The sequence below is a fragment of the Lolium rigidum genome, chromosome 1 (assembly GCF_022539505.1).
Source record: "Lolium rigidum isolate FL_2022 chromosome 1, APGP_CSIRO_Lrig_0.1, whole genome shotgun sequence".
NCBI lineage: Eukaryota > Viridiplantae > Streptophyta > Magnoliopsida > Poales > Poaceae > Lolium > Lolium rigidum.
Window position 1 is genome coordinate 241,971,470 of NC_061508.1, and position 23,697 is coordinate 241,995,166.

Below are 23,697 nucleotides of genomic sequence, written 5' to 3' on the forward strand. Positions count from 1 at the left end.
ACCCTAAATCGTCGTAGATCTAATTAGCTTTATCTTGATCAAGCGGGACCACCAAGTATTCGTGCACCCCGTACGAATCATGGGTGGATCGGCTCTTTGAGCCGATTCACGGGATAACTCGAGAGCCGATCGAGGCTCGTATTTAATGTTTACATGTATGCCCTGCGAGAAACTAAGCGAGGCATCCCCATCACCTTCACGGCCGGGTATAGGTCGGGTGGCACGCCCTGCACTTCGCATCGCCGCGTGTGACCCAGAAGAGCATTGCGGGCCGTCGCTCGGAGGGGTCTCAGCCAGCCGCAGCTCTAGGCTCTTCCCGGCTCTACGGTGTTGACAAGGCCGCTGCCCGCCGGTGGGTTTTGGCAGTCAACACTTGCTGGCGTGCAGTTGATGGTAGTAATATTGCAGGAAGTAAAGATGCAGTAAAACAGTAAATAAGCGATGATTGCAGTATTTGGAAACAAGGCCTAGGGATATGTTGCGGTCAGAAACCCACCGGCGGGCAGCGACTGGCAACACCGTAGAGCCGGGAACAACTAGGGCTGCGGCTGGCCCCAGTCCCTCAGAGCGACGGCCCGCAAAGCCTTCGGTCACACGTCCGATGCCGTCGCAAGGGCGTGCCACCTGACCTATACCTGGTCGGGGAAGGTGTTGGATGATGCCTCGCTTACTTTCCTGCATGGCATACACGTAAACATTAAATACGAGCCTCGATCGGCTCTCGGGTTGTCCCGTGAATCGGCTCAAAGAGCCGATCCACCCATGATTCGTACAAGGTGTCCGAATATATGGTGGTCCTGCTTGATCAAGATAAAGCTAAAGCGATCTACGACGATTTAGGGTTTTCACCGCATAATCGGATCATCCTACTCACGATTGGGCCTCGCGCTCGCGTACGGTGACCGTAAGCCGATCCTAGACAGGGCCTAAAAACCAACACGAGGTTGATCCCCGGAACATCCTGTCTAGGGCTAGCAAACTCCACCCTACACGCCGCTGGATCCTCCAACCCTTTGTAAGGCCTAACTATTGCGTATATTAAACTAATCCTTGAAGAACAAGGAGCAACCGTAACGGATCGGATCTACTAAACTATGATCAAGCGGGGTGCCGCCCCTACACCTAAGATAGGTGTAAGGGCGGCTAGATGTATAAGGGTTGCACTACGACAGCATATGATACGAAGAACAATGCTAACCCTAACACACCTAAGATAACTACGTTGCTCGCCATCAAAAAGGCTTCAGCACGAGCAACGCGTGAACAACGTAATAAGGCTTATGCTGCCTAGATCGCAAGATGCGATCTAGGCAGCATGGTGCTTACCAGGAGAAACCCTCGAGACGAAGGAGTTGGCGATGCGCCGAGATTTGTTTGTGTTGAACGTTGGTTGTTGTTTATTCCATAAACCCTAGATACATATTTATAGTCCGGGGGGTTTCTAATTCAAGCGTGCACCTAACCGTGCACGGGTAAAACTCTAACTCCTAACCGACTCGTAATCTAATATGTTACAGATACAAGGGCAAACTAGCCCAAACGTTGCAGATAAGGCCGATTCACATATTCCTTCTGTATGTAATCTTCAAGCCCATCTTGATCATGGCCCACCTCTGATCCGGTCAAATCCTGGTGATAACACATGCCCCCCTGGTTTTGGAAATGATATTTCCAAAATCATTACGCTTATCTTTCGTCGGGTCATGTCGTAGCAGAGCAGAGCTGCCGCAGAATCTTCCATCATTTCGCCTCGCCTCCTAGGCTTCTCTGCACGAATTGATAGTTTCGGCATAACATCCTCGAGAACCGTCGTGGCATTAAATCTCCACTACACTCCCTTTATTTATCTGTGCCAAACGGTTCACCACTCCATCCCCTTGCTACGTTCCGTCCACCGGCGCCAAAAAACCCTCTCCCACGTAGCAATGTCTTCCTCTTCCTCTTCCCCCTCGGGCCTCCCCTCCAATCGTCGCCGAAGAACAAGAAAGAGGACGACCTCCACTCCGGGGCGAACCCCATCTCCTCCGACAAGGAGAAGAAAGAAGGAGAAGTAGAGAAGACCAAGGCCTCCCCTCCGCCGGGCTCCCGCCGAAGAAACGCTCCCGCATGTGGGCGGACAGCGAGGACGACGATGACGACGAGGAAGGAGAAGAGGAGGAGGAGGAAGATGATTCCTCCTCTTCCGCGGGGTATCCGCCGACGAAGCGCTTCCGCACTTGGGCGGACAGCGAGGATGATGATGATGACGAGGAGGAGGAAGCTCCGGCCGACGGCTGGGGAAGCTGCGGCGAGGAACTCTCCGGCAGTAGCGCCGATGGCGACGCCGACGACGACGCTAGCGAGGAGTAGTTATGTAGGATTAGTAGTCCCTCGAGCAATCGGCTCTTCTTTTGTTCTTCCTTTCTTCTTTGAGCAGTCGGCTCTTCGTTGTAAGAAATCCCAATATTAATGAAGAATTTCCCTTAACTTGATTTCGCCGATTTCTTTTCGTGCTTGATTTGGCCGATTGCTAATTTGATCACCGCTCAATAAGCCGATGGCAACACATCGGTAACCTGCGAACCTTGCTCAAATTCAGATCCCTAAACTTCCTACCGAACAGGTCCAATCCGCAGTTACTGAGCGTAATGTTGGATTCAACGGTAAAATCCCCTGAAATAAATGCCTGGCCTCATCATTAACCTCAGGTTTCCAGACATTTTCCTGCCAAACCCTTCCCTTCCACATCCCCTTCGCTTTCAAGGGCTCTCTGAGACCATTGCTAACTCAAGCTGAGATGTAAAACCAACCGATTTCAACAAAATCGGCTCCTTATAGCAAAGGGTCCTTCAGGGCAAGCTGCCCCTCGAGCCTCAGTCAAGGCGGGAAAGGTAGTGAGTCAGCCCAATGTGCCGCCATTGGCCTCACATCATAACGCAGAGCCAGCCGATTTCAACAAAAATTGGCTTCCCAGAGCAGAGAGCCTTCAGGGTGAGCTGCCCCCGAGCTTCTTCAGTCCACTTCTTCGTCTTCGCAGGTCAGATCGGCTCCTTTCCTTCGGTGGATCTGATGCAACCCACCCTTAACCTGATCTGCACATCCATGCTGCTCTTGGCATTGTTCTTGAAGAGAGGATCTGAGCTATTAAACCACTCCATTGAGGAGTTCTTCCATTAGAGTCTCTCTCCGTGGCCCACTTCCTGCTCCATTGACCCTCTGATTATAACGGTTATACCTCTTGAGTCGATGGCCATGCATCGGTTTTATATCCTTAAGGCGATGTCTGCTGCATCGGCTGTGCTTAAAAAAAAATTTAAATTTTTTACGGCCGATTTATATATCGGCCCCCATACTTCAATACCCATCATCAAAGGATATCTTAGGCTGTTGGGCATTTGTAAGACGCTTCTACTGCATATCCTCGTGTTTTATCCACCTGGGTGCCCCCCCGAGCCGATTCTGTCAAGGGATTTGATGGTATCGGCTCTGTTGGACCAAATGTTGAACCCAGGCAGAATGGATGGTGAGGATGATTTTGGCCGATTGCTGGAATCGGCCTCCACGTTGCTTGCTCGATGAAGGTTTTGTAATGTTCCTCCATAAATCCTTGGGGCCGATCTCCTGGATCGGCATCGCCACGTTTGTCCATAGACGCTGCGTTCGCTACACGGTCGGGTCCGTGGATAAGACCAACCTCGTCCCATCCTGTGTCACGTTGATGTGCTCGTAGTCGTCGAAATTGGGTGCCTCGTGTAATCCTGGAGCATCAAACTCCGTTGGAAGGACGAGCACCATGTTTGTGCCAGCCGATGTCTCATCATCGGCTTTCCTTTGCTTGGGGCGCCACTCTTTTCTTTGTGACCGGCCTTCTTCGTCCAGGGTTCGCTGAATTTTGGCGGCCAGATCAGGCCGTGCCTTCCCCAACGTGTGCAGGTATAACCTTTCAGCTTCCTCCAACCCACGTAGACGCTGAACCCTTCGCTTCTGGGAACGGGCTGAGCCCATCGGGGCACCACCTTGGCCGATGATACTTGTCTTCTTCATCATCGTCCTCTAGTTCCTCGAGATCTTCCACCCGAGCGGACTCGGCATGCTCGTTCCGAGGCGGGAGAGGCCCTAGACGTTTGAACACGGACACGTTAGCTGCATCCTTCTTCTTCCGTTTGCATTACGGGCGGTTGCCGATTGTTGGCAATCGGCTCATTCCTGAATCCCAGCGAGTGTCCGAAGAAGGGGCAGTCCCAGTGCCTATCCACGTCGTCTTGCTCCCTCGACTTTTCCTTGGCGTGGCGCTCGTATCGCTCCTCGTCGTGATCATGCCGACGACGTCTCCTATCGTCCCTAGCCAGACGATCTTTTTCATCGTCGTCGTTGTATCGTCGGCGTTGGTCATACTGACTTACGTACTTGTTGAGGAGGTGATCAGAGAGAGGTCGCTGATATCTTATGTTCTTCACTTCTCCCTCTGTGACGTAGCGCTTGTCGTCGTGGCGGAGCCGATCGCGTGGAGCGGCTTCCTCTGTGTCTTTGCTATGAGAGCAGGCTGCCCTCATCTCCGTCCTTACCGAGTGGTGCCCGGGTCCCACCATGTTGATATTGCACGAGAAATCTGGCTGGCACCCTCCATGGTAAGTACACTCCACCATATTAACGGCGGGGAAGGGGTGTGTGTCGACCTTCATGGCGTACTTGGTTGAAAATTAATCGCCCTTTCTCTATCGCCATTTGGATCCGCCGACGCCACACCCTGCAGTCGTTAGTGGTGTGGGTAAACGTGTTATGCCACTTGCAGTATGGCTTTCCGTTCAGCTCCTGCACCGTAGGGATTTTGTGGCCTTCGGGTACCTTTATATGCTTCTCCGTGAGTAAGAGATCAAAAATCTGATCTGTTTTGGTCACGTCGAAGTCGAACCCTTTTGGAGGGCCTTGTGGCTTAACCCATTTGCAGGACACGGGTCCTGCCGCTCGAGTCCATTCAGCCACTGCTACCTCTTGATCTCCCGCAGCACCTTCATCCTCGTCTGCCTCAACCAGGACCACCGCACGCTTGAATTTGTCCTGGTAAACATCTGGGTGGCGCCTTGTTCATATGCTGGCGGCTTACGCACCATGTGCGCCAATGAAGGGTAGTCCGCTTGGGAGGCCACGTCCTTGATCGATGATGAGAGACCCACCACCGCCAACTCGACTTCTTCTTTTTCACTTACGTGAACCGAATAGCATCGGTTCCTAATGGTCCTGAAGCGCTGGATGTATTCTGACACTGTTTCCCCGCGCTTATGTCGTACTTGTGCTAGATCGGCAATACCAGCCTCGGAAGCCTCGCGAGTGATACTGCTCATGGAACCGCTCTTCCAAGCGCTTCCAAGTCCGGATTGAGTTCGGTGGCAGCGATGTGTACCACCCGAAAGCCGATCCCGTGAGGGACTGTGCGAAGAACCTCACACGCAGCTCGTCTGATGCTGAGATCGTGCCCAGCTGTGCCAAATATCGGCTCACATGCTCGATGGAGCTGGAACCATCCGATCCACTAAACTTTGTGAAGTCCGGGAGCCGATATTTGGGTGGTAGCGGGATCAATTCGTACTCGTTGGGGTACGGCTTGGTATAGCCGAACGTCTTCCTTTTCGGCATCATGCCGAACTGATCTTTCAGAATTGTACAAATCTGATCCGCGGTGATGGCTGAAGGTGTCGAACCCTGAAGATTCGCCGGGGTGGCATACTTAGCCAGCCATGCTTGCTTTTCCAGTTCGAGCCAAGCTGCAGGAGCTGGGCTCGGAGGTTTGTCGGAGTGGCGTACTTAGCTAACCACGTTTGCTTCTCAAGATCTGCTCCCGACATTCCTCCCTGCTGTTCCGAAGGCCCTCGTTGTTGCGATGCCGGTTCGAGAGTGCCCGAGTACTGCGGTCGGCACGTATGCGCACGTGTATCCGTGCGGGATCTCCTTGGGCGCCTCGGGTAGGAATTGGTAGTCACTAGGATCACCACCAATCTTGTAGACGACGTATGCCGATGAGTTCGGCACTTACGGTGCTGCCAACGCGAACGGCAGCGGTGGACGGGACTCGGAATGGTATTTCTCCTTTGAAAGTCCCCGGAGCTGGTCCCGACGGAGAATACGATGGCTCATGATTTCCTGGATCACGCGCGAGCAACACGCTCCAAAGTGTTCACCGAGGCTCTCGAGTGGCGGTGCAGCGAATGAGCCACCATGAAGTTGATCTCCTGACGCAGCGACCTGGTGCGTTCTTCAGGCGAGAACCCCTTCCACCTGACGCCGTGGGAGCGGGTTCTGTGGAAAGAGCCGATGAGGTCGGCTTCGAGGACTGCCTTGATCTCGTCGTGCTTCTTCTTGAGCTCGTCAGGCAGATCCTCGTACTTGACCGGAGTGCTTTCCGCCATCTCGGATGTAGATGGCGATGCGGTGGATGTCGAAGATTGTCCCACCGGGCGTGCCAGAATGTGTTGCGGTCAGAAACCCACCGGCGGGCAGCGACTGGCAACACCGTAGAGCCGGGAACAACTAGGGCTGCGGCTGGCCCCAGTCCCTCAGAGCGACGGCCCGCAAAGCCTTATGGTCACACGTCCGATGCTGTCGCAAGGGCGTGCCACCTGACCTATACCGGTCAGGAAGGTGTTGGATGATGCCTCGCTTAGTTTCCTGCATGGCATACACGTAAACGTTAAATACGAGCCTCGATCGGCTCTCAGGTTGTCCTGTGAATCGGCTCAAAGAGCCGATCCACCCGTGATTCGTACAAGGTGTCCGAATATATGGTGGTCCTGCTTGATCAAGATAAAGCTAAAGCGATCTACGACGATTTAGGGTTTTCACCGCATAATCGGATCATCCTACTCACGATTGGGCCTCGCGCTCGCGTACGGTGACCGTAAGCCGATCCTAGACAGGGCCTAAAAACCAACACGAGGTTGATCCCCGGAACATCCTGTCTAGGGCTAGCAAACTCCACCCTACACGCCGCTGGATCCTCCAACCCTTTGTAAGGCCTAACTATTGCGGATATTAAACTAATCCTTGAAGAACAAGGAGCAACCGTAACGGATCGGATCTACTAAACTATGATCAAGCGGGGTGCCGCCCCTACACCTAAGATAGGTGTAAGGGCGGCTAGATGTATAAGGGTTGCACTACGACGAGCATATGATACGAAGAATAATGCTAACCCTAACACACCTAAGATAACTACGTTGCTCGCCATCAAAAAGGCTTCAGCACGAGCAACGCGTGAACAACGTAATAAGGCTTATGCTGCCTAGATCGCAAGATGCGATCTAGGCAGCATGGTGCTTACCAGGAGAAACCCTCAAGATGAAGGAGTTGGCGATGCGCCGAGATTTGTTTGTGTTGAACGTTGGTTGTTGTTTATTCCATAAACCCTAGATACATATTTATAGTCCAGGGGACTTTCTAATTCAAGCGTGCACCTAACCGTGCACGGGTAAAACTCTAACTCCTAACCGACTCGTAATCTAATATGTTACAGATACAAGGGCAAACTAGCCCAAACGTTGCATATAAGGCCGATTCACGTATTTCTTCTGTATGTAATCTTCAAGCCCATCTTGATCACGGCCCACCTCTGATCCGGTCAAATCCTGGTGATAACAGGATCATACTTTCACTAGTGGACACTCTCAACATTGCAATCATAAAGGAATATAAATAAGCACTTCACTATGCTATTCTGAATTACTCTTTGGCAAGATAACGAACACTAATTCATCATGTAGGCAAACCTTAAAGATGCATTCCCAAGTACTAATAAACACCCCACGCTGTCACTGTGAGCATTCATAGGAGGTACTAACACACCACAATTTCATAGAGACATCCAACTCAAATCACAACTTAGTGAATAAGTATTCGTGAAATATAGCCTAAGAGACCCACACGGTGCACACACTCGTCACCTTTACACACGTGGGACAAGGAGTCTCCGGAGATCACATAAGTAAAATCCACTTGAATAGCATAACGACATCTAGATTACAAGCTCATCATATGGATCTCAATCATGTAAGGCAGCTCATGAGATCATTGTATTGAAGTACATGGAGAGAGAGATGAACCACATAGCTACCGGTACATCCCTTAGCCTCGGGGGAGAACTACTCCCTCCTCATGGGAGACAGCAGCGTTGATGAAGATGGCGGTGGTGTCGATGGAGATGCCTTCCTGGTGCACTTCCCCGTCCCGGCGGCGTGCCGGAACAGAGACTCCTGTCCCCCAGATCTTGGCTTCGCGATGGCGGCGGCTCTGGAAGGTTTCTCGTACCGTGGCTTTTTCGTCTCGAAGATTTAGGTCAGGGACCTTTAAATAGGCGAAGAGGCGGAGTCGGAGGGGCTACGGAGCCACCACACAATAGGGGGGCGCCCCCCCCTTGGGCCGCGCCGGCCACATGCGTGGGCCCCCCAGGGCTCCCCTCTGGTGCCTCTCCGGTGTTCTGGAAGCTTCGTGGAATTCTAAGATGCTGGGCGTTGATTTCGTCCGATTCCGAGAATATTTCCTTACTAGGATTTCTGAAACCAAAAACAGCAGAAAACGAGGAGCGGCACTTCGGCATCTCGTCAATAGGTTAGTTCCGGGAAACGCATAATAATGACATATAATGTGTATAAAACATGTGAGTATCATCATAAAAGTAGCATGGAACATAAGAAATTATAGATACGTTTGAGACGTATCATTGATCTACCATGAGTTTGAGCGAGGGTGTTAGTGATGTACATTGTGAAGCTCTGCAGTCTATTGCCATCATGGGACATGTCCTTAGTTCCATGATGATGTCAGTGGTGGAGAATGGCATGAAAGTTGAGATCTCAGGACTAATGATGCTTTGAGTCTGGGTGGAGATGAGGGTTGGCTTGGTGATTAGCGACTTGGAGCAGCTGCATCGGCAAGTGGGAGTGAGTCACAGGAGAAGTGCATAGTCTAATCTTCAAGGTGAAAATCCAAGGTCTAACCTTAATTGTGCGTAACAATAACTTTGTTGAAGGTATTGTTTTTAAGAGCGCGGATCTTCTCCAAGGTGAAAACCTATGATCAGGGCGACGATGTCGCTTGTGCACCGTTCCCTCCTTGTAGGTGTTGCTTTTGAAGAAGACGGATTTATGGTGTTGTCTTGTGGTGTTTGGTCTGCTGCTACAAGGAATAAATCACTATAGCGGAGCTTTTTTGTAATTCTTTTTTCTCTTTTTAGCTGTGATAGGAAATCCTACCACCATAGGCTAATCATAGGAGCTAATCCTCACTCGGGAGTGGGGGTGTCCGTGGAATAGGCGTACATGGAATTCTAGGCCCGCCCTGATGGTAATTCACCGTCCCCTTCTTATGGGCATGTAGAAAGATCGGATTCGAAAACACCCTCCTCAAGTGGGGTGCCCTTGGCGGCTAGGACACACGTTGGGTACTATTTGTGGAAAGTGATGCTTCGGATGAGCAAGTGAATTTGTTGGTTTTCGAGCAGTAGCGGCAGTGGGGTGGGAGATTTGGTTATTCAATCAATCCTCCGATGTTGGCCCTTTGCATCATCCAGCTATTAAGGTGCGGTTGACGGATAAGAGGCCTTAGATATGTTAAGGGAGAGAGGAGAGAGTCATTCCAGAGTGAATGTGGTGAAAACTCCCTCAAACTTGGTTGGAACTTTCCTTGCGAGTTCCCTTAGACCACTTTTCTTCTTCTTTATCCTAGGAATCTACTTTACTAGTTTGAAACTTGTCATAAAAGAGGGTTTTTTAGTCGTGTGCATCTATATTGTTATTGGGGCACTGCGTTATTGCAGAGGATGTGTGTAATTAGTATCTTCACGATATTAATATATTTCCTTGTCGAAAAAAATCTTCTTCTCATCCATTTCTGAATCTTCAGCAAGTTGGAGAGATTGGATTGTACTGTTCTTCTCTAGCAAACTGAAGAACACGCTTCTGCTTGAAAAGAGACATGTTTTTCTCTCCAATTAAAACAAATATCCTCACAAGTCCATCCCACTCTTTGATGCTTATTGGGCTCGCACAACTGAAGAATCTTTTCCCTTCCCGCGCTCACTCGCCGTGCTCCCTTTTCCATTCGGTGTGCCAATAAAGAAACCAAGTCTAAGTGGAAGCAAGGTAAATAGAAAGCCTAGGTCAATCAACATGGAGACCAGTGACAAGAAATACGAAGTTCTTTAAGCATGGCAATGCTTCTCGCCGTGCTCCCTTGGTCTTTCCATTTGGTGTGCCAATAAAGAATCCAAGCCTAAGAGGAAGCGAGCTAAATAGAAAGCCTAGGTCAACATGGAGACCAGTGACCAGAAAGACGAAGTTTTTTAAGCATGACAAGGCTTATCTATGATACCAGTTCTTGTGTAGGCAAAGCACCAATGCCTCTCAAATATTTGAGATGGTTGGAAAAGAACATCATTTTTGTACCTTTATACAAACGGGAAGTCTATTTCACAGATATATCCTCGCCACTTTTTTGTCTCTCTAAAAAGATCCATCTACTTTATATTTCTTGTTGATTTTATCAAGATAATTGTAGATTGTTAGTTTTTTTAAGCGAAGACAAAAGCTTTGTCTTATCCGTTAGTTAAAAAGAAAACGTACAGTTAATTAGCGGAAAGCCGGACCAAAACCATACAACAACATCAACACCACATGGCCACGCCCACTCTCGCCAAAAGGGCAAACCCACTCAAGGTCCGAGAACAACCATGACCAAGCCCAAGACCTAAAACTAGATGATCTCACACCGTTGCCGGAGAGAAGATGCCATGACCGCTATAGGAGGAGCAAACACGGAACACTCTGACATAAATGAAGAGATTGTTAAAAATGGAATCTGTTGAAGTGAAAGAAACAAAGAAGAGTGTAAGAGCATACCATGCCAAAAAAAGAGCATACCGTTACATATCCAGGAGGACGAACTAGGCGATGTATAGTTGTATACACTATGTTAAGGAAAAGTGATACATTCTAAGCCTATTTTGATACATAGGTATCTAAAAACAGACTTAGGAAGTGTAGGATTGGAGTGTCATGACATCCTTAATCCGGGCCCCGCTTGGTTTATCAGATTATTTTGCTGGGGCTGGATTTTTAAGGCTCCGTTTCGCTGTGCTCGCTGAAAACGGGCGTATCACACGGACCTCCGTAAGATTTTGTGAAGCTCGCGTGATTGAAACAAACTGGCAAAATAAAACGGCTGAGAGAAATACGGCCAACCAAACGCTCATTAGGAAGTTACGGATCCTAATCTTACGGCTGGTTTGGCTAAAAAACACTGAATCAAGCGCGGCCTTAGGATCTATAAATGGTGTTTCGTACAACATGGGAAAACCATAGAAATTATAAAAAGAGGTTGGAGGGCATGGAAATATTCCTCTAAAACATTGTAGAGATGATTTCTTAGGAACTTTTTCTGAGAACTGCAATTATGCAAATTAAATGGCTACCATAGGAAATCCCTAAAGATGAGAATCATTTGAAATTCCTTTGAATCAAAGAGGCTCTCAATCGAAGCTCATATCAAGAGGCAGATGGCCTGACACATTAATGGCCTACATAGATGTGCCTAATCTACGGCGTTTCTTCCTTGGTGAGGCCGAGTGCTCAGGCTTCTCCGCGACACAAGTGGCAGAGATAACGGTGTAAGGGGGTAACCTTGACTCCCACACCAGCTCAAACTTCACCGGCAGAACAACAGAGCCTGCTATTATATCTCCAAATGTCATCCTGGGGAGTTCACCAGGCCTGGAAGATTGCTTTCCACCAACCTGTAGCACAAGTCGAGAGGACGACGATGACGGTGAAAACGCGGTAATGTCTACGGTGTTACCTCTGTCAAGAAGAGCTCTCGGGTGTTCCCCAGAGATGGATAGATTAGCCTCCATCACCGATCTGTACAGTTTCAGGACACGGATCCAGAACTGAACATTTAAGTTGTTCCTCAGCATGCTGGAGTACACATTTAGATGGACAAGTGACCCCTTCATCATTGTTGCTAGCTCCTTCCCTATCAACGCTAGCTGCGGATGGTCCACCGGGTCGGAACTTCCAAACGAGAGGACCTTGAAAAGGTAGCTGTATTCTTCTTGTGTGAAGCTGTTGATTCGTACCAGGTTTACGGTTCCGAACCTCGCTAGCTTCTCAAGACGACTCAGGATCACAAGCTTGCTTCCTGCACCCGTCAGAGTTAGCAGCAGTGAATGAAATTTGTACCATTCCTTGTCATCCACATCTGACTGAACTTCAACGATAATCAAAGTCCTCACGTTACTGAACCTGCCATGGTCGATTTTCTGAATCTCACATCCATTGACATGGATGATGGATGAGAAGCGGGAGCGGATCCTCTCGTCGGAGCAAACGCTCCAGGCTAGAGTTTTCTTGCCTACTCTGCAACCACCGATAATCGGCAGCACGGTGGGAACCTTGAGTGGGTAGTTGTCCTGCATCAAGATGTTGATGACATGCTGCCTCTCGACTTGGCGCCCAAACATGAAGTTATCTATGTAGATATAGCAGCTATAGGGGCTGCGAAACATGCGTTCGCAACCTGTTAGGAGGGCGATAAATTCAGCTATCTTGCCGGTGGCAGCCTCCAATTTTTCCATCGCAGTCTGCACCTCTTTGCTAACAGTTTTTGAGCTATTAAAACGTCTGACAGCTGAGAAATTGATGGTATCTGAGCCACTCACCTCCATTCGTGCTCTGATCTGTTCTAGGGGACCATAAGTGTCCAAGACATCATACCCCTGGTACATGGCCTCCGTGAGCATCTTGAGCTGCACCAGCATCCTTGAATTGGTGATGTATCGGCCCTCAGCCTCCTCGACGACGGTATGAACCCTGAGAAGGAGCCGGCGCAGCGATTCCAGGTTCTTCTTGTTGAGGCATGCCTGGTCTCTGCACTTGCTGATGAGGAAAGACACGAACCGGCTGGCTAGCTCGCTTGCCACCGCAGAGAGAGCAATGTCCATGTTTTTCTTGCTACCTGTTACTTCGAGGTGAACACGGTCATACGGAGTAGAGCATGATGATATGATATCTGAGATGCAAGACTTGGTCAGCGATTCACTATGGATCGACACCTCAACACTTTAGTCTGGGAACCAATCGTCTAGGATAGACACCTCAACACTTCGACGTCAGAACTGTTGACCCTTACGCCCATTTTTGGCCGCGTGTCATACCAAACGTCGACCTTGATACCGCAAGAAAAGTAGTATTATACTGTAGCTTGATGCCGTGTCTTTGACCTTGATATCTGGGCAAAGTTGATAGCTCAGTTCGATCCTAAATTGAAGCCGATCTAACAGGGCTAAAATACAGGCGATGATTTGCCATTTGGATCAGCCGAATAAAACAGATACTCCCACCGTCTCATGTAAGTTGTCTTAACTTTTTCTAAATTTGGATATATATGTAGATACTATTCGTTTTTTTTTTTCGATACGGGGTGATGTAGATACTATTAGTATCTAGATACATTTACGTTTTTACAAAATTAAGACATGTTTTATGAGACGGAGCAAATATTATTCACTCCCTCAACATGGTCACGATAGACCAAGCCTACTACTCCCTCGGTATGTCTAAATTTAGATATATCTATATACTAAATAATATTTATATATATTTAAATTTTGACAAATCTAATACATCTATTATATTTATGGACAGAGGTAGTACTAATGTAAGGATATACATATTTCCGTACGTCTATTCGAGTTCTGTAAGGCTGGGGAAAACCCAATGGTGTCAAAAATATTTAAGATAAGAGTACCATACGGATGACTTTTACTTGTATAGGACTTACATAACATGACCCAAAAAGAAAACAAGCATGCCTTGTCAAGATTCATCTCAAGCTGGCTGACTGAGCGGTCCCTCAACAAAAAATATAATACCCGCTTTGTCGAAGAGAGACAGTAAGTACAAGAAATCTATTTGGCTCAACTTTGAAACTAGCACGCTCATCTGCCGCATCGCCATCATCCATTTCCATTTCCATTTCATCGTTGTATTTCTCGTCACTGGTTTCCATGCTTAGATCCTCAACCATATTAGCTAGCAATGCAATATCATCAGGTGACATCTTCTCCTCACCCATTTCAGATTCTTGAGCAAGTTGGCTAGATTGCATTGTCTTGAAATTCTCTAGCAACTCAAGAACAAGCTTCTGCTTGAAAAGGGAGCCATGGTTTTGTTTTCCCTGATTAAAACAAATCCTCACAAGTCTATCCCACTCTTTGAAGCTTCCTGGGCTAGAACAACCGAAGAATCTCATCCCTTCCCGCGCTCACTCGTCGTGCTCCCTTGGTGTTTCCATTTGGTGTGCCAATAAAGAATCCAAGCCTAAGAGGAAGCAAGCAAAATAGAAAGCCTAGGTCAATCAGCAGGGAGATCAGCGACGAGAAAGACGAAGTTCTTTAAGCATCGCAAGGCTTATATATGATATTAGTTCTTGTGTAGGCAAAGAACCAATGCCTCTCAAATGTTTGAGATGGCTGGAAGAGAACGTCAATTTTTTGTACCATTATACAACCACGAATTACTCAGTCTATTTCATGGATATTTCCTCACCACTTTTGTTTCTCCAAAAAGATCCATATACTTTGCATTTCTTGTTGATTTTATCTAGAGAATTGTAGATTGTTAAAAGAGGATCTGTTGAACTGAAAGGACCAAGAAGAGTGTAAGGGCACACCGTTACATATTTGGGAGGACGAAATTGGGGATATACACTATGTTAACGAGAAGTGATGCTTCTAGGCCTATTTGATACATAGGGTTCTAAAATAGACATAGGAAAACTGCAGGATTGGAGTGTTATGCTATCCTTAATCCTTAGGACTAATAAATGGTGTTTCATACAACATGGGAAAACCATAGGAATTCTAAAAGGAGGTTGGAGACTTGGAGTGGATCGAAGTTTTCCTCCAAAACATAGTACAGTAATTTCATAGGAACTTTTCCTAAGAATTGCAGTCCTGCAAATCATATGGCAACCATCCAAAAATCGATATAAGATAAAATCCCATTGAATCGAAGAGTCCCTCAACTGGATTTTATATCAGGAAGCAGCCTGACACATAAATGGCCTACATAGACGTATCTAATCTACAGCGTTTCTTCCTTGGTATGGCTGAGTGCTCATGCTTCTCTGCGACACAAGTGGCAGAGATAACGGTGTAAGGGGGTAACCTTGACTCCCACACGAGCTCAAACTTCATTGGCAGAACAACATAGCCTGCTATTATGTCTCTGTTATCACCAGAATTTAACCGAGTCAGAGGTGGGCCGCGATCAAGATGGACTCGAAGAATATATATAGAAGAAATACGTGAATCGGCCTTTTATACCAAGTTGGGCTTGTTTGCCCACGTATCTGTAACATATTAGATCGCATCTTAGTTTAGAAGTTAGAATCTTACTCGTGCACGGTTTGGTGCACGCCCACATTAGAAAGTTCGCTGGACTATAAATATGTATCTAGGGTTTATGGAATAAACAACAACCAACGTTCAACCACAAACAAATCTCGGCGCATCGCCAACTCCTTCGTCTCGAGGGTTTCTACCGGTAAGCACCATGCTGCCTAGATCGCATCTTGCGATCTAGGCAGCACTAAGCCTGCCCACGTTGTTCATGCGTTGCTCGTACTCGAAGCCTTTTTGATGGCGAGCAACGTAGTTATCTTAGATATGTTAGGGTTAGCATTGTTCTTCATATTACATGCTATCGTAGTGCAACCCTTGCATGTCTAGCCGCCCTTACACCTATCTTAGGTGTAGGGGCGGCACCCCGCTTGATCATAGTTTAGTAGATCTGATCGGTTACGATTGCTTCTTGTTTCATCAAGGATTAGTTTAACATCCGCAATAGTTAGGCCTTACAAAGGGTTGGAGGATCCAGCGGCGTGTAGGGTGGCGTTTGCTAGCCCTAGAAAGGATGTTCCGGGGATCAACCTCGTGTTGGTTTTTAGGCCCTGTCTAGGATCGGCTTACGGTCACCGTGCGCGAGCGCGAGGCCCAATCGTGAGTAGGATGATCCGATTATGCGGTGAAAACCCTAAATCGTCGTAGATCTCATTAGCTTTACCTTGATCAAGCGGGACCACCATATATTCGGACACCCCGTCCGGATCATGGGTGAATCGGCTCTTTGAGCCGATTCACGAGATAACTTGAGAGCCGATCGAGGCTCGGATTTAATGTTTACGTGTATGCCATGCGGGAAACTAAGCGAGGCATCATCCACACCTTCACGACCGGGTATAGGTCGGGTGGCACGCCCTTGTGATAAACATCGGACGTGCGACCGAGGAGGCTTTGCGGGCCATCGCTCCGAGGGACTGGGGCCAGCCGCAGCCCTAGTTGTTCCCGGCTCTACCGTGTTGACCGTCTCTGCCCGCCAGGGGGTTTCTGACGTCAACACATTCTGGCACGCCCGGTGGGACAACCTTCGACATCCACAACATCGCCGTCTACATCCGAGATGGCGAAAGATACTCCGGTCACGTACGAGGATCTACCTGATGAGCTCAAGAAGAAACATGACGAGATCAAGGCAACCCTCGAAGCCGAACTCATCGGCTCTTTCCACCGAACCCGCTCCCATGGCGTCAGGTGGAAGGGTTTCACACCCGAAGGCGCACTCGATGGAGTGGACCTTTCCGCCCGTCAGAAGAACGCACCAGGTCGCTGCGGCAGGAAATCAACTACATGGTGGCTCATTCGCTGCACCGCCACTCTGAGAGCCTGGTCAACACCTTGGAGCGTGTCGCTCTGCGCGTCGTCAAGGAAATCATGAGCCACCGGTATTCTCCGTCGGGACCGGCTCTGGGGACTTTCAAGGGAGAGATGCCACTCCAACCCCAGCCGTTCGCATGGGCAGCACCGGAACTGCCGAACTCATCGGCATACGTCGTCTACAAGATTGGTGGTGATCCTAGTGACTACCAATTCCTACCGAGGCACCCAAGGAGATCCCGCACGGATACGCGTGCGCATACGTACCGGACCGCAACGCCTGGGCACTCTCGAACCGAGGCTGCAACGTCGGGGGCCTGCTGGAACGGCGGGAGGAACGTCGGGAGCCGATCACGAGAAGCAAACGTGGCTAGCTAAGTACGCCACTCCGACAAACCTCCACAGCCCAGCTCCTGCGGTTGGCTTAGAACCGGAAAAGCAAGCATGGCTGGTTAAGTATGCCACTCCGGTGAATCTTCGGGGTTCGACACCTCCGGCCATCACAGCGGATCAGATTTGTGCAATCTCGAAAGATCGGTTCGGCATGATGCCGAAAAGGAAGGCGTTCGGCTACACCAAGCCGTACCCCAACGACTACGAACTGATCCCGCTACCACCCAAATATCGGCTCCCGGACTTCACGAAGTTTAGTGGATCGGATGGTTCCAGCTCCATCGAGCATGTGAGCCGATATTTGGCACAGCTGGGCACGATCTCAGCATCAGACGAGTTGCGTGTGAGGTTCTTCGCACGGTCCCTCACGGGATCGGCTTTCGGGTGGTACACATCGCTGCCACCGAACTCCATCCGGACTTGGAAGCGGTTGGAAGAGCGGTTCCATGAGCGAGTATCACTCGGAGGCTTCCGATGTTGGTATCGCCGATCTAGCGCAAGTACGACGAAGCGCGGGGAAACGGTGTCGGAATACGTCCAGCGCTTCGGGACCATTAGGAACCGATGCTTTTCGGCTCATATAAGTGAAAAAGAAGCGATCGAGTTGGCGGTGGTGGGTCTCTCATCATCGATCAAGGACGTGGCCTCCCAAGCGAGACTACCCTTCATTGGCGCACATGGTGCGAGAGCGCGTCGGCATATGAGCAGCGCCACCCGGATGTTTACCGGGACAAATTCAAGCGCACGGTGACCCTGGTTGAGGCGGATGAGGATGAAGGTGCTTGCGGGAGATCGAGAGGTAGCAGTGGCTGAATGGACTCGAGCGACGAGGCCCCGTGACCTGCAAATGGGTGAAGCCACAAGGCCCTCCAAAAGGGTTCGACTTCGACGTGACCAAAACGGAGCAGATTTTTGATCTCTTACTCACGGAGAAGCATATAAAGGTACCCGAAGGCCACAAGATCCCCACGGTGCAAGAGCTGAACGGAAAGCCATACTGCAAGTGGCATAACACGTTCACCCACACCACCAACGGCTGCAGGGTGTGGCGGCAGCGAGATCCAAATGGCGATAGAAAACGGACGGTTGATTTTCAACCAATACGCCATGAAGGTCGACACACACCCCTTCCCCGCCGTAAACATGGTGGAGTGTACTTACCATGGGGGGTGCCAGCCGGATTTTCGTGCAAAATCAACATGGTAGATCTTGGGCACCACTCTGGTGAGGACGGAGATGAGGGCAGCTGCTCTCATAGCAAAGATACAGAGGAAGCCGCTCCACGCGATCGGCTCCGCCAAGACGGCAAGCGCTACGTCACAGAGGGAGAGGTGAAAAACATAAGGTATCAACGACCTCTCTCCGATCACCTCCTCAACAAGTATGTGAGTCGAGTATGACCAACGCCGGCGATACAACGGCGATGATGAAGAAGATCGTGCGGCTAGGGACGACGGGGAGACGTCGTCGGCATGATCATGATGAGGAGGAGCACGAGCGCCGTGCCAAGGAAAAGCTGGGGGAGCAAGTCAACAAGGATAGGCATTGGGACTGTCCCTTCTTCAGACACTGCTGGGATTCAGGAATGAGCCGATTGCCCACAATCGGCAACGCCCGAGAATGCAACCGAAGAAGAAGGAGGCAGCCAACGTGTCCGTATTCAAGCGCCTAGGGCCTCTCCCGCCACGGAGCAAACGAGGCTGAGTCCCCTCGGTTGAAAGATCTCGAAGATTCAGAAGGCGAAGGGGAAGAAGAAGACAGGTACCACCGGCCAAGGTGGTGCCCTGATGGACTCAGCCGTTCTCAGAAACGCAGGGTTCAGCGATTGCGCGGCCTGGAGGAAGCCGAGAGGTTATACTTGCATACATTGAGGAAGGCAAGGCCTGATCTGGCCGCTAAGATTCAGCGAGCCCTGGATGAAGAGGGTCGTCCACGGAAAATGGAGTGGCGCCCCAAGCAAAGGAAAGCCGGTGATGAAACATCGGCTGGCACAAACATGGTGCTCGTTCTTCCGACGAAGCTTAGTGCTCCACGATTATACGATGCACTCAAGGTGGACGACAGCGAGCGCACCAACAGGATAAAATCAGAGATTGGGCTGGTTTTATCTACCGGCCTGAGCGAGTAGCAAGAGCTCGTCAATAAGCTAACGTGGCGAGGCTGATCCTTGTGATCGGCCCCAAAAGATTTTATGAAGGGACATTACAAAACCTTCATCGAACAAGCAACATGGAGGCCGATTCCAGCAGTCGGCCAAAATTATCCTCACCATCCATTCTGCCTGGGTTCAACATGTTATCCAACAGAGCCGATACCATCAATTCTCTTGACGAGAATCGGCTCGGGGGCACCTGAGTGGATAAAACACGAGGATATGCAGTAGAAGTAGCTCATCCTTTGGTGATGGGTATTGAAGTGTGGGGGACGATGCATAAGTCGGCCGTAAAAAAAAATTCAAAAATTCGAAAAATTTTGAGCACAGCCGATGCAGCAGACATCGACTTAAGGATATGAAAGCCGATGCATGGCCATCGACTCAAGAGGAATAACTGGTACGTTCAGAGGGTCAATGGAGCACGAAGGGAGATTTTAATGGAAGAACTCCTCAATGGAGTGGTTTAAGGGCTCGGATCCTCTCTTCAAGAACAACGCCAAGAGCAACCTAGATGCGCAAATCAGGGTAAGGAAGGAACTGATCTGATCTGCAAGGCGCAAGAAGTAGATTGAAGAAGCTCGGGGGGCAGCTCACCCTGAAGGTTCTCTGCTTGGGGCTACGTCGTGAGTTAAGGCTAATGTCGGCATATGTGGCTGATTCGCCTTGATTAAGGCTCGGGGGGGCAGCTCGCTCTAAAGGTCTTCGCTCTGGGGAGCCGATTTGGTTGGAATCGGCTAGCCCTACGACACAACTGGTCTGGAGAGTGGTGTTACTGTTACGAGTCATCGGTTTGAGCATCCGGGACAGTTCCGGGGCTCTTTTAAAGTCGCCGCTCGGAGATCAAGTCGCCGACTTACTAAGGTCGGCTGTGCCATCGTCATCGGCAGAGCTGGCTAGCTTGGAGGGGTGGCTAAATTGGCCTATCTCGCAGATTATCATGAAACTGATGCGTTGCCATCAGTCACTAAGCATGGATTAGGCCAACAGTCGACAAACTCAGCATGAAAGAAATCGGCGAAATCAAGTTAAGGGAATTCTTCATTAGTATTGGGATTTCTTACAATGGGGAGCCGATTGCTCAAGGAAGGAAGAACAAAAGAAGGGTCTATTGACCAATCTACTACTGCTAGGCCTATACTAGTAGATCCTAATCTACGGGCCATCACTGCCCTCTTCGTCATCCTCAGAACTCTCATCGGCACTGCTGCCGATGGGCTCCTCGTCGCTACTCCCGTAGCCCTCCACGGGGGCTTCATCCCCGTCTTCATCGTCGCTGCTGTCCTCGTCCCACCACATGCGGAGGCGTTTCGCCGGCGGGTAGCCCTCGAGGGAGTCGTCGTCGTCGCCGTCTTCTTCTCCCTCTTCTTCAGAGGTGGGGCAGCCGTCCCGGGAGAACCGGTCGTCCTCGCTTTTCGACTCCCGGTTCCCCGTCGGCGAGGAACTGAAGATCTTCATCCCCGCTGGTCAAGGACTTGTCGTCCTCAGACCAAATGGAGGAGGCATGGCTCTCCTCGTCCCAGTCTTCCGGGGCACGAATTTCCGGCGGCGTCTCGCGGGAGGAGTCGGACCAGTAGGAAAGCTCGGAGGAGGAGGAAGAAGACATGGCGGCTCAGAGGGTTTTTTGGTGCCAATGCGAGGAGAACAAAGGAGACGCAAGATGTTTAGAACGGTTAAATAAAGGGGATATGAGAGAGACTCAATGCCACAGCAGTTTCCGAGGAGATGTTGCCCAACAGGAGAGTTTTGCGGCTACGTGGAGAAGTGGAAGGGGCAAGGCATCATGATGAGGATTCTGCGGCAGTTCTGCTCTGCCACGACGTGACCCGACGAAAGAAGAGCATAATGATTTTGGAAATGTCATTTCCAAAACCAGGGGGGCATGTGTTATCACCAGAATTTAACCGAGTCAGAGGTGGGCCGCGATCAAGATGGACTCGAAGAATATATATAGAAGAAATACGTGAATCGGCCTTTTATACCAAGTTGGGCTTGTTTGCCCACGTATACGTAACATATTAGATCGCATCTTAGTTTAGAAGTTAGAATCTTACTCGTGCACGGTTTGGTGCACGCCCACATTAGAAAGTCCGCTGGACTATAAATATGTATCTAGGGTTTATGGAATAAACAACAACCAACGTTCAACCACAAACAAATCTCGGCGCATCGCCAACTCCTTCGTCTCGAGGGTTTCTACCGGTAAGCACCATGCTGCCTAGATCGCATCTTGCGATCTAGGCAGCACAAGCCTGCCCACGTTGTTCATGTGTTGCTCGTACTGAAGCCTTTTTGATGGCGAGCAACGTAGTTATCTTAGATATGTTAGGGTTAGCAGTGTTCTTCATATTACATGCTATCGTAGTGCAACCCTTGCATGTCTAGCCGCCCTTACACCTATCTTAGGTGTAGGGGCGGCACCCCGCTTGATCATAGTTTAGTAGATCTGATCGGTTACGATTGCTCCTTGTTTCATCAAGGATTAGTTTAACATCCGCAATAGTTAGGCCTTACAAAGGGTTGGAGGATCCAGCGGCGTGTAGGGTGGCGTTTGCTAGCCCTAGAAAGGATGTTCCGGGATCAACCTCGTGTTGGTTTTTAGGCCCTGTCTAGGATCGGCTTACGGTCACCGTGCGCGAGCGCGAGGCCCAATCGTGAGTAGGATGATCCGATTATGCGGTGAAAACCCTAAATCGTCGTAGATCTCATTAGCTTTACCTTGATCAAGCAGGACCACCATATATTCGGACACCCCGTCGGATCATGGGTGAATCGGCTCTTTGAGCCGATTCACGAGATAACTCGAGAGCCGATCGAGGCTCGGATTTAATGTTTACGTGTATGCCATGCGAGGAAACTAAGCGAGGCATCATCCACACCTTCCCGACCGGGTATAGGTCGGGTGGCACGCCCTTGTGATAAACATCGGACGTGCGACCAGGAGGCTTTGCGGGCCGTCGCTCTGAGGGACTGGGGCCAGCCGCAGCCCTAGTTGTTTCCGGCTCTACCGTGTTGACCGTCTCTGCCCGTCAGGGGGTTTCTGACGTCAACAGTCTCCAAATGTCATCCTGGGGAGCTCACCTGATCTGGAGGAGTCCTTTCCACCGACCAGTAGCATAAATCGAGACGACGATGATGAGGGTGAGAACTCAGTGATGTCTACGGTGCTACCTTTGTCAAGAAGAGCTCTCAGGTGTTCTCCGAAGGTGGATAGATTAGTCTCCATAATTGTTCTGTACAGTTTCAGGACACGGATCCAGAATGGAACATTCAGGTTGTTTCTCAGCATGCTGGAGTACACGTTTAGATGGACAAGTGACCCCTTCATCATTGTTGCTAGCTCCTTCCCTATCAATGCTAGGTGCGGATGGTCCACCAGGTCGGAACTACCGAACGCGAGGACCTTGAAAAGGTAGCTGTATTCCTCTTGTGAGAAGGTATTGATTCGTACCAGGTTTACGGTTCCGAACCTCGCTAGCTTCTCCAGCCGGCTTATGATCACAACCTTGCTTCCTTTACCCGTGCGAGTCAGGAGCAGTGAGTGAAACTTGTACCATTCCTTGTCATCCACATCTGACTGAATTTCAACGGTAACCAAAGTCCTGACATTACTGAAGCTGTCATGGTCAATTGTTTGAATCTCACATCCATTGACATGGATAATGGAAGAGAAGCGGGAACAGATCCTCTCGTCGGAGCAAACGCTCCAGACTAAAGTTTTCTTGCCTACTCTGCAACCACCGATGACCGGCAGCACGGTCAGACCCCTATGGGGATCATTATCCTGCAATAAGATGTTCATGACATGCTGCCTCTCAACTTGGCGGCCAAACATGAAGTTGTCCATGTAAAGGTAGCAACTATACGGGCTGCGAAACATGCGTTCGCAGCCTGTTAGGAGCGTGATGAATTCGTTTATGTTTGTGGTGGCGCCCTCCAAAGTTTCCAGTGCAGTCTGCACCTCCTTGCTACCAGAACGTCTGACGATAGGGAAAGCCATGGTATAAGAGCCACTAACCTCCACATGTGTTCTGATCTGTTCTAAGGGACCATAGGTGTTCAAGACATCATACCCCCGGTACATAGCCTCCATGAGCATCCTGAGCTGCAGCAGCATCCTTGAGTTTGTGATGTATCGCCCCTCGGCCTCCTCGACGACGCAGTGAACCCTGAGAAGGAGCCGACGCAGCGATTCTAGGTTCCTCTTCTTCTTGATAAGGCATGTGTGCTCTCTGTATTTGCTAATGAGGAAAGACGCAAACCGGCTGATTATTTCGCTCGTCACGGCAGAGAGGGCAATATCCATGTGTTCTCTCTATCAAGGTGCGAGTTACAGAGAGATGGACACAGGTCACAGAATATAGTGCGTGAGTTATACAGTGTGCGAGAGAGAGATCTGTGTGAGACGAAAGAC

General features: G+C 49.7%; 2 protein-coding genes across 2 annotated transcripts; both read right to left on the bottom strand.

Annotated features, from left to right (window-relative positions):
• Window positions 1-11,311: 11,311 nt before the first annotated feature.
• LOC124683404 (putative disease resistance protein RGA3) lies at window positions 11,312-13,044 on the bottom strand. Its single transcript, XM_047217918.1, has one exon. The coding sequence runs from the start codon at window positions 12,962-12,964 to the stop codon at window positions 11,543-11,545; it is 1,422 nt and encodes a 473-aa protein (XP_047073874.1). The 5' UTR covers window positions 12,965-13,044; the 3' UTR covers window positions 11,312-11,542.
• A 2,010-nt stretch (window positions 13,045-15,054) lies between these two features.
• On the bottom strand, window positions 15,055-23,589 carry LOC124683405. The gene is made up of 2 exons (XM_047217919.1): window positions 22,335-23,589; window positions 15,055-15,249 (listed from the first exon to the last, which is right to left on the bottom strand). The coding sequence occupies exons 1-2, from the start codon at window positions 23,587-23,589 to the stop codon at window positions 15,089-15,091; spliced, it is 1,416 nt and encodes a 471-aa protein (XP_047073875.1). The 3' UTR covers window positions 15,055-15,088.
• Window positions 23,590-23,697: the final 108 nt, after the last annotated feature.

Excerpts from the sequence above, each read along its gene's own strand:
- LOC124683405 (XM_047217919.1), bottom strand. The coding sequence starts at position 23,589 with ATGGATATTGCCCTCTCTGCCGTGACGAGCGAAATAATCAGCCGGTTT. Across the intron at positions 15,250-22,334 it reads CAGGATGACATTTGGAGACT|ACATAATAGCAGGCTATGTT; the intron begins GTTGACGTCAGA and ends GTGATAACAGAG.
- LOC124683404 (XM_047217918.1), bottom strand. The coding sequence starts at position 12,964 with ATGGACATTGCTCTCTCTGCGGTGGCAAGCGAGCTAGCCAGCCGGTTC.